General features: G+C 39.4%; 1 protein-coding gene across 2 annotated transcripts in view; it reads left to right on the top strand.

Moving 5' to 3' along the window:
* The window catches only part of TSHZ1 (teashirt zinc finger homeobox 1), a 57,383-nt gene extending 48,119 nt beyond the window's left edge, over positions 1-9,264 (top strand). For both annotated transcript variants that reach the window (XM_054648318.2, XM_077183621.1), the window contains exon 2: positions 4,691-9,264. In XM_054648318.2, coding sequence (XP_054504293.2) covers positions 4,691-7,875 — 3,185 coding nt within the window. In that variant the 3' untranslated portion in view covers positions 7,876-9,264. The remainder of the gene's footprint in view (positions 1-4,690) is intronic.
* The last annotated feature ends 1,457 nt before the right edge of the window (positions 9,265-10,721 follow it).

Genomic DNA, 10,721 nt, shown 5'->3' with positions numbered 1-10,721 from the left:
CTCTAAAACTCTCATGACTCTGTATTCTGGAAACATGTCTGAAAATGATTTGGGTTTTTTCATCTGCCTCGTTTTTCCATAATGAGGGAGATGTGCGACTATAGATTGTCTTTTCTAGCTGTATTTTTTTTTCCTAAGATATGAAATGTGTTCTTGTGTGCCGTGGAAATCACCCCCAGCCTGGAGTGCAGTTTGTGCAAGGTGACAGTGTGGGCTGTGAAAACTTCTGCAGCTGCTGTCTCCTGTTGGCTGGGTAAATATTAGAAGCCGTGGCAATACATCTCTTGAAGAATGGCGAACACTCACATTGTGCCACTATTGTTTAGTCACAGAGTAGGCCCTGATTTAGTGAAGAATTTTAGACCTAAACCTATCTCTATTTGTCAAAACTATGAAATAGGTATTTCAGTGAAAATTATTTCAGTATTCAATTCCTTTACTGAACTGTGACTTTCACTGCTTAGGTGTTTCTTCTGAATAAATTTATTTATTTGGAGGATTTAAAATTGGGTCTTGAAGAGCTTACTGCTTTTAATTGTGTAGACTACTAAAACCAAATACAATTATTACTTTTGGTGCTTTTCAAAATAATTTATTCAATGTTGAATCCCTTTTTGAATGGAAAAGAATACTTCTGCCGAGACAGATTCCTTCAAAAGCATAGTTCCAAGGTTGTGGAAAGGTTTTATGTGAGAATATTTTTATTTTTAACCACATCCTTACATTTCACATCTCTGTCTGCTTTTTCAAACAATGGATGTGTATTTATAGTGTAAATATTCTCACTGAAGCAAACACAATGTGCTGTGCTACTCACATGTGCAATATATAGCATCTCATGTCCACTTAGATTAGAATGCACAGCTTTTAACACTGCTCAAAGATGACAGTATATGTATGGGGAAGCATTGGCATCCAGAAGGCACATTTTATAGGCAAAAAAAAAATAATAGCAAGACTTAATAGGAAGAAAAGAAATACAAAATGCCCCCCCTAATTTTTAGTTGTCTGGAATTTGAAGGTTTTTCCCTCTTTTACACCTTACATTTGCCTCAGTCTGTCTAGACACAAATGAGAAGGAAGAGAAAAGCTGATGCTATGTTCTGTAATTTCTTCTACTTTGAATATAGTTATTGTTGAGGAGGATCATTGTCTATATCTGCACTTGATATTTTGTGTGGTTTTGGGACATGTGTAAAGCAGCAGTACCTTTGCAGATGCAGGAATGTCTGGAGAAGATTGCTGAGAGTTGCTCGGTCACAGAAAGATATGTTGTCTGAAATCTGTCTATTGGTCTACATTCTGTAATTTAGAATCTGAACATCTCATGCTTTTATTTAAGGTAGAATATATTACTTCTCTCTGTACGTAATTATAATAGGAACATTTTTGCTGTGTTAAAAATACTGAATTTTATTTATTTGTCAAATTTCTGTGAGAATTTTAGTAAAACGTACATCCTTTTAGACATTAACATTCTTCCTTTTGTTTGCTTCTCTGTTAGCTCTTACAGAAACCTTTTCAGTTAGAGAATTGCACTGACCTTGCAAAATACCATATGTTGAGTGTGCTGCTATTCATCTCATAAGCATTAGTAGTTTTGAATGAACAGGTATTGTCTGTATCCTGTGATAACCAAAGGAGTTAAATAGACTATTTTTTTTATTGCAGTGATAGAGATTAAATATTACAGATAAATTACTCTCTTTTTTGTTAAGAAGCATTATTTCTTTGTGACTTTAGATACATGTACAGACATGTGGGTGTGCACATCATATAAATTCAGGGTTTATTTAGAACTGGCTTAAATTCTGAAATCATAGAAAATCATAGTTCTGACCATTTGTATATTCTTAACCCTTATATTGCAGTATATGTTGGTAAAGGAGTGAACTCAATTGTGTAGTAGTCTCAGCAAAACCAAAGAGTAGAAAAAGTGAGTAAAAGATGGGTATTTCACCCTGACACTCGGTTTCTTTGCTATTGCAGTTTAACATGGACCTTACATGTAGTTATAATGTTTCTTGCATGGTTTAGTTCCTTTTTATTTTTATGATACAGTGCAAAAGTATGAGAATAGAGAAAACACCATCATAAGTAAATAAAGAAAAATAAAAGACGCAGCAATGGATCATTAGAGTTTCTATTTAAACAGACATATAGATGGTTATATATAGCAATTATAAAAAATACGTATTTATGTAATTTAGAATTAAGTAAAGAGATGTAAGCAAATGATTAATATGGATCCTTATAAAATGCTGTATCAACTATCAGAACACCCAGCATCTTACAACAGTTTTTTGCACCTAGTTATTAAAAATATTGGAATGTGAAAAATAGAGAAAAGTGACATAGTTGCACTAGGGTTAGTGAGAGGAAAGCTGTTCATAAAAGCTCAAAATGTGTGTCCTCTCTGTTTTTAGCTTGTACTTGTTTTGGTTTTGGGTTTTTTTGATAAAAAATCCAGATGGTAACTGCCCGTTGTTGTGCATTTTATGTCTCCGGGGGGTTTATTTTCTATTTAAAAATAATTTCAAAATTAGAAGCCATATTCTTCTTTAACCGTTCTTTGAGTTTCTGATACTTAAAAATGTATTGTCTTTTGCCATTAAAAACTACTGCAGAAATGTGTGTTGAATGAGAGGGCTAAGAGATCCTAGACTGCAGCTGTGGGAGTGAATTCTATGTGTGTACCTAGACTTCAGAACTGCAGCGGTCCTACCATCCTCAAATACCTGCAGAGTGTTCCAACAGCAGCATTGCTGCAAGACAGGGAAGCTGACTGCCTTCTGAATTCTCTTACTACTTCTGCATTCTATTCTTCATTTTATGGACAAAATGCCTTTTGGAGAATATTTTAATCCTGTTTTACAATGCTTTTCTAGCATCTTCCTGGCCTTTGACTCCAGGATTATTTCTAAATTTTATTTATTGTTCTTGGTACTCACCTGTCCTTTTGAACATTTTAGAAAACACTTGAGGCTGATTTATCTGTTTGGGCCCTGATCAGAACTTTTTTAAAAACTAAAAGGTCAAATTATTGTCTGAAAATATTGACATTTAGGGGACAGGTAAAAATGCAGTGAGCATCTTAAGGTTCAGTACAACCCCACTACTAGATATTTTCCTACTTCATCTTAAAAGATCAGGCTGAAGCAGTTAGGGGCTGCATTAAGACTGAATTGCAAAGGTGAATACATAATGCAGTACTGACCGTAATGTGTTTCAAAGAGTATTCATATTATAATGAAAGAAGATTCTTTTTATTTTTCAGAAAAGGCATTTCAGAATATGTTAGCAACTGTGTACAAAAAGAAGCTCGACTCATACTTATGCTCCCCCCAGCTGAAGAAGACCTCAGCTTTGTTAACATAATAATACATATTTTCTTCATACCACATAGGAGCAGAAGTGCCTATTTTCTGGCTTGCTTTCAGTATTGTACCATGAAAGGACACAGGACACATTTCAGCATCACTTGCTGCAGAGTTCACCTGACAAGGAGGCACTTTTTTATTCAGTTACTGAAAATTGTTCATAATCCGTATTTTCTACCTTGACATTCTTATAAATTATCTCCATTCCGTTGGCATTGTGATTTTTTTAAGCTTCTTTTACAAAACTGGAGGGAAATGTGTACAACTATGTTTTCTGCTTTGCAATGAAAGTGTACATTTATCACTTAGGTACATGTAAGTCACTTCTGTGAATTGAGCCCTTGGAGTAAATGTGTTTTGATGTAATGGCCATCTGCTCATGAATATCACATTTGCTAGTTTAACAAATAGTTTGATATAGATAAACATAGTTTGGTGAGATGATATAGTTTCACAGATAGCAATGCAATAGAAAAGTTTTATATTTTCCATAAACCAATAATCAAGCTGCAGTGGAGATCTCAAGGTTTTTGTTTGTTGCTTTAAGAAATTAATCTCTAGTATTTACTTTTAGTTTCTGACTGCTTTTTTTCAAAATGGTAAATGAAGGACCCACATCAGATTATAACAGGAGGCAAACTACATCCTTCCCATTTCAGAAAACAATCAGTCTTGCTTCTCTTTTCACCTTTCAAAAATGAAAGCTGTTCTGCTCTCAGATGGACACAGTACAGCCAGACACCAGGAGAACCTGGGAACAGCTGATCTGACACTCTTGCCCTGTATGGCTTCATTAGAGTCAGGTATCAGTGACACAGAAATGGCCCCTGCAGCTGTAGCTAAAGCCAGTTTGCAAGAAAAGACAGAACTGACAAGCTAGAGTTGGTCAAGTCAGTGATGCTGAGTGTCATGGTCTGAGGGATGCAGGTCAGCTGCAACGCGTTACACATACATATGTAGTGCAGTAAATATAGCTCAGCACCAGGCCATTTTTTTAAGCTGATAAAAACTAGTTTAGTAGGCTCTTTGTTTGATTTTAGTTTTGATATTATGGCATTTACTGTGGTCCTGGCACATATTTTACTGCTGAAGTCAAAGTTTATTCTTCAGTATCACTGATATCAAACTGTAACCATGACAGAGTGTGTGGATTTATAGGAGGAGTATGTGAGTGATGGTGAGTTTGGGTTTTGGATGTATCTTCAAAATTTGTCTTCATGGTTACTGTTTTTAGTGCAGGAGAGCCATGTAAAATGTGCGTGTTCAATAACATTGTCTTGTTTCCCCCCATGTCCCCTCCTGTATTTTAGCATATGTTCCTGAGGAAGAATTGAAAGCAGCAGAAATAGATGAAGACAGCGTGGAAGATGATGGGCTGTCTCTGGACATCCAGGAGAATGAGTATTTGTGCAATGAAGAAGCGGAGATCAAAGAGGCTCAAAGCTACCAGAACTCCCCAGTCAGCACTGCAACTAATCAGGATGCAGGCTATGGTTCACCGTTTAGTGAAAACAGCGATCAGCTGGCCCATTTCAAAAGCACTTCCTCTAAAGAAGAGAAAGAGGATCCTCAGTGCACAGACAATGTTTCCTATCCACAGGACAGCTTGGCACAAATAAAAGCTGTGTATGCAAATTTGCTTTCAGAGACTTGCTGGTCCAGTTTAGCTTTGGACTTAAAGAAATCCAATCCAACCACCAGCAACAACGGAATCAGCCAGAATGAAAACATGACCAGTACTGACACCAATGCCAATTCCCAGAGTACTTGTACTACCAGTACCAACACCAGTACCAGTACAACCACCAGTAGTACTAGTAACAGCAATAGTAACAGTGGTGGCTCGGGTTACGACTGGCACCAAGCTGCGCTGGCTAAAACTCTGCAGCAGACGTCATCGTACGGACTTCTGCCGGAGCCGAGTCTCTTCAGCACGGTCCAGCTTTACCGGCAGAACAATAAACTCTATGGGTCTGTGTTCACCGGTGCCAGCAAGTTCCGATGCAAAGACTGCAGCGCGGCCTACGACACGCTGGTGGAGCTAACTGTGCACATGAATGAAACTGGACATTACCGTGATGACAACAGAGATAAAGAAGCCGATAAGACCAAGCGGTGGTCAAAGCCTAGGAAACGATCGCTTATGGAAATGGAAGGCAAAGAGGATGCCCAGAAAGTGCTGAAGTGCATGTACTGCGGGCATTCGTTTGAGTCTTTGCAAGACCTCAGCGTCCACATGATAAAAACAAAGCATTACCAGAAAGTGCCTCTGAAGGAGCCAGTACCAGCCATCACCAAATTGGTCCCTTCTACCAAAAAGCGAGCACTTCAGGACTTGGCTTCCCCTTGTTCACCTGAGCCAACAGGGATCACGGCAGAAGCTTCACTGGGTGAGTCTGCAAAGGATCAGAAAACTGCCAACCCCTATGTGACTCCGAACAACCGCTATGGCTATCAAAATGGTGCTAGCTACACTTGGCAGTTTGAGGCACGCAAAGCCCAAATACTGAAATGCATGGAATGTGGCAGTTCCCATGATACTTTGCAGCAGCTCACTGCTCACATGATGGTCACCGGTCATTTCTTGAAGGTGACCAATTCTGCTTCCAAAAAAGGCAAACAGCTAGTGTTGGACCCAGTGGTGGAGGAGAAAATACAGTCTATACCTCTTCCACCCACCACCCATACAAGGCTACCAGCCTCCAACATTAAAAAGCAGCCCGATTCCCCAGCGGGCTCCACAAACTCGGAGGAAAAGAAGGACTTAGAGAAGGAAAAGCTGGTGGTCACTGAAACAGAGAAAAAGATTAAAGAAGAGAGTGAGGACTCTACAGAGAAATTTGAGCCAACAACTTTGTATCAATACCTCAGAGAGGAGGACCTAGATGATAGTCCTAAAGGTGGAATAGACATACTGAAATCCCTGGAGAACACAGTGACAACAGCCATCAGCAAAGCCCAGAACGGAGCCCCTTCCTGGGGAGGATATCCCAGTATCCATGCAGCTTACCAGCTCCCGGGGACAGTCAAACCCCTTCAGCCCACGGTGCAGAGCGTTCAAATGCAGCCGTCCTATGCGAGCAGTGTGAAATCGCTGTCGTCAGAACACAACGCACTCATCCATTCCCCAGGCAATCTCACACCCCCACCTCACAAGAGCAATGTATCTGCTATGGAGGAGCTAGTGGAGAAAGTTACCGGTAAAATCAACGTGAAGAAGGAAGAGAAGCCTTTGGAGAAGGAGAAGAGTTCTCCAGTTAAACCCATGTCACCTGCTGCTAAAGAAAACAAGGACTTCCCAAAAGCCGAAGAAATGAATAACAAACAGCAGCCAAAGAAAAGCTCTGAGTCTGAAGTTCAGAAGGTCAAAAAGGATAGTCCAGCAGAAGCACATACACCAAATGGTACAGAGCCACTTAAAACAAAGGTTGCAAATGGCTGTAACAATTTAGGAATTATCACAGATCATTCACCTGAGCCATCCTTCATTAATCCATTGAGCGCTTTACAGTCCATTATGAATACCCACTTAGGCAAAATTTCTAAGCCGGTAAGCCCCTCTCTGGACCCTTTGGCCATGCTGTACAAAATTAGTAACAGCATGTTGGACAAACCCATTTACCCAACCACTCCAGTCAAGCAGGCTGACGCTATTGACCGGTATTACTATGAGAACAGCGATCAACCTATTGATTTAACCAAGTCCAAAAACAAGCCTCTTGTTTCCAGTGTGGCTGACTCTGCCTCATCCCCGCTGAGGGAGAGTGCCCTGCTGGATATTTCCGATATGGTGAAGAACCTCACAGGGCGTTTGACACCCAAGTCTTCAACTCCCTCTACCGTGTCAGAGAAGTCTGATGCTGATGGGAGCAGCTTTGAGGAAGCTCTGGATGAACTGTCACCAGTACACAAGAGGAAGGGCAGGCAGTCCAACTGGAACCCTCAGCATCTTCTGATCCTTCAAGCCCAGTTTGCTTCCAGCTTGAGGGAGACCCCAGAAGGCAAATACATTATGTCGGACCTAGGTCCACAAGAGCGGGTACACATCTCTAAGTTTACTGGTCTTTCCATGACCACAATTAGCCACTGGCTGGCCAATGTGAAGTATCAGTTAAGGAGGACAGGTGGAACTAAATTTTTAAAGAACTTGGACACAGGACATCCTGTTTTCTTTTGCAATGATTGTGCCTCTCAGTTCAGGACTGCTTCTACATACATAAGTCACTTAGAGACACACCTAGGGTTTAGTTTGAAGGATCTGTCAAAGTTGCCACTTAATCAGATTCAAGAACAGCAGAATGTTTCAAAAGTCCTCACAAACAAGACTTTGGGCTCACTTGGAATTGCCGAGGAGGACTTAGGCTCCACATTCCAATGTAAGCTCTGTAACCGAACTTTTGCAAGCAAGCATGCAGTCAAACTGCACCTTAGTAAAACACATGGCAAGTCCCCAGAGGACCATCTGATCTATGTAACTGAGTTAGAAAAACAATAGCGTCCAGGTAAGCAGCCAGGTATGCAAGTGACCACAGGAACATTGCACTAAACTTCTTCATAGTACTGCACTAGGCCTGACCTGAGCCTCTGAAATCAGTCTTACTTTTGTTGCTGAACTGCCTATCTGGACCTTGGTTTTTCTTACACTTATTTTGTAGTTATATTTATATGCTCTTTGTCTGATCTGTGCATGGTTATTTTTTTGTTTCTGTTTTTATTTTTTGTGAGTCAAAGTCTGACCTTTATTTTCAACATCTGTCCTTGATGTTAAGCTATCTTTTGTAGAATATAGTGGGAGACACTATTGAGAGACATTAATTTAGCCGTAAAGAAAGACACAAAGAACAATGATAAAGAGACATCCTAAAATTACAAAGTTGCCATGACAATAAAGGTCACAGAACCTGGTAGTGTCAAGTTTTAACCCTCTGAGAACTGTAATAGCATTTCTGTGCCTTTCCCAGTGACTAAATAAGTAAATAAGGAGAAACAAAATAAAACAAAAGGCTTAAAGGCATTTCATTCAAATAAAAGCTATGTCGGAAGCAGGACTTTTTTTTTTAATGAATGAGCTTTTTTTTTTTAAATGCAGAACTGGTTTGTGAAGATATTGTGCATGCAGTCCTTGGAAGAAGGAGAGCTGTGTAGTACTCAAGGGGTTAGGAAGCCACAACTGTATAAGTTAAATAATGATTAAAAAAACAAGCAAACCAATTCGCCACTATGCCCAAACCCTCTGGATGCTGAGAATTGCCACTTTTTGGCAAAAGGAAAAAAAAAAAGTATGCAAGCTGTTATTTAAAACAAATGTAAAAATGCTCTTTTCTTTCCTTTATTTTTTTTTTTCTGTAAAATACTGCAGTTTATAGTTATTTACAAATGTTAAGCTTTGGTACAAGCTGACCTTTCTATAGTGTGCTGCATTGGTAAATGAAAACAAAAAAAATGGGGCAAATGTTGGATTCTGTTCCTTGTAAATTGCCAGCATCAGCTTAAAAAAATACATGTTACATATCGTACCATTTTAAACTGTTCAACTTTCTTTGTACCTTCTGGCTGTATGCTTTCTCTTTTAACTTTTTATATTGTCATTTTATATTCAATTTCTGTGTATATAATGTAAAACCACACTTTTTGAATAAAATTTAGTTCCTGCAGCTTGATATAAATAGAGGAATTTTACTGGCACCTGCATCTTTCCAGATGCATGTACTTAAAGGAACTATCTGACAAAAAAAATAAATAAATAAAAATAAAGCAAGCAATGCACTATGAATTATACATTTTGATGTTTTATCATTAATATTGTACAGTACATTTTGGTTCACACAATTAAATCCACTGTTTTCTCAAGTGTAAAATAAACCCACATGCAGTTCTTGATTTACATACATTGTCATGTCGTCATTAAATTGCCTTTGAGGTGTTGCTCCAGCTATAAGAGGCATCGTTTATATAATCAACCAGCGAAAATCTACTTGAAATCATCTCTCGTGATCTGTGTGCTGACGTGTCTCGCTCAAAGCCCTAATGCTGGTAACCTCTTAGGAGAGATCTGCAGCAGGCACTCACTGCAAAAGGTACACAGCCAGAGCATCCAGGGGCATCCTGCTCCTCGCTGGGGTACAAGAGAGGCTGCAAAGGTTTTGGCCAAGTTAATTTCCTTACGCCGTGCGGCTGTACCTGTAGCCATTTTCTGTGTGTGTTCAAAGGCCGTCTCCTCCCTCCCTCCCTTCCCTGGTGAAGCACCTTTTGATTCCAGCAGTTCCATAGTCAGAGGCTGTGGCTCCTGCCCCTGCCGTCTGTTGGATGCTGTGGTGCTGCCTCCCTGGCAGCGGTGAAGACCTCAGAGGCTTTGACACCAGTTTTTACTTACAGTACAAGGAGGCAGACCTGTGTTTCTTTGTACTTTTTAAATATTGCATTTTGAGGTAAGCTGAGCGCTATCATATCAGGTGTTTCCCTTAATCTTTATTTCTGTTCTGTTGAATGCAGATGTCATTTAGAATGTAAAAGAGAGCTGTCAGAGCCTTCACTTCTCTATCTCCTGAGTGCTTTGACAGTTACAGTGTATGAAAGCCTGGGATCTGCTATCCATTACACTTTTTGGATGGGCTATTAAATATGAGGACCTAGAGGGGTTTGCTTTCATGTGGTATTAGTGATACTATTGTGTTATATATACTTCTGTGTACATATGTATATTTCTGTTTCTTCTCGGTTCTACTGAAAGTAATTTAAATGTAAGATCTTTGCTTCCAAATACAGCATGGTTCAACATTTAATCTTTACTTTAGCTACAACTCCAGAAATATCCATGCACTGTTCTGTTCCCTGTAAAAGCCTATCAGGTCCAGGTCAGTTACATTTATACGGTGTTTCTAAGTAGTGCAGGAAAGTGCCATGAGGGTTTTTTAAAATGTCCCTTACTTTCTTCTCTGCTAACTACCTATGTCCTTCAGGGGATCTAGCCATTTAGACATTTCAGTTCAATTACTGGATGATTATGTGCTTTGGGCCCAAGGGGTGGTGAGGAAGAAAAACAGTCAGGCCTATGGCCATAATACAGAGTCCTTAAATAATAACCCTTTGAAGTTTTGTTTACTTTCCCACAGGCCTGCAAACATGTGATTATAAAATATGCTGTAGTACATTGCAGTAGTGTGTGAAAAGGTTGAAAGGAAGAAATAATAGCTCTAAAGCGGGTTTGAATCTAATGTAAATCCATTAAAACTGATTTTGAAACACGGCATGTAAAGTGAGTTCTCAACACCAGGTGACTCCCTCGAGAGGTGTTTATGACATTGCTAAATCCGTTCAGTTCTGATAGCTTCAGAATTGGAC

This window comes from Agelaius phoeniceus, chromosome 1 (genome assembly GCF_051311805.1).
Source record: "Agelaius phoeniceus isolate bAgePho1 chromosome 1, bAgePho1.hap1, whole genome shotgun sequence".
Taxonomy (NCBI): domain Eukaryota; kingdom Metazoa; phylum Chordata; class Aves; order Passeriformes; family Icteridae; genus Agelaius; species Agelaius phoeniceus.
Note: the sequence above shows the minus strand (reverse complement) of the source record. Positions and strands in the feature narration are given on the sequence as shown.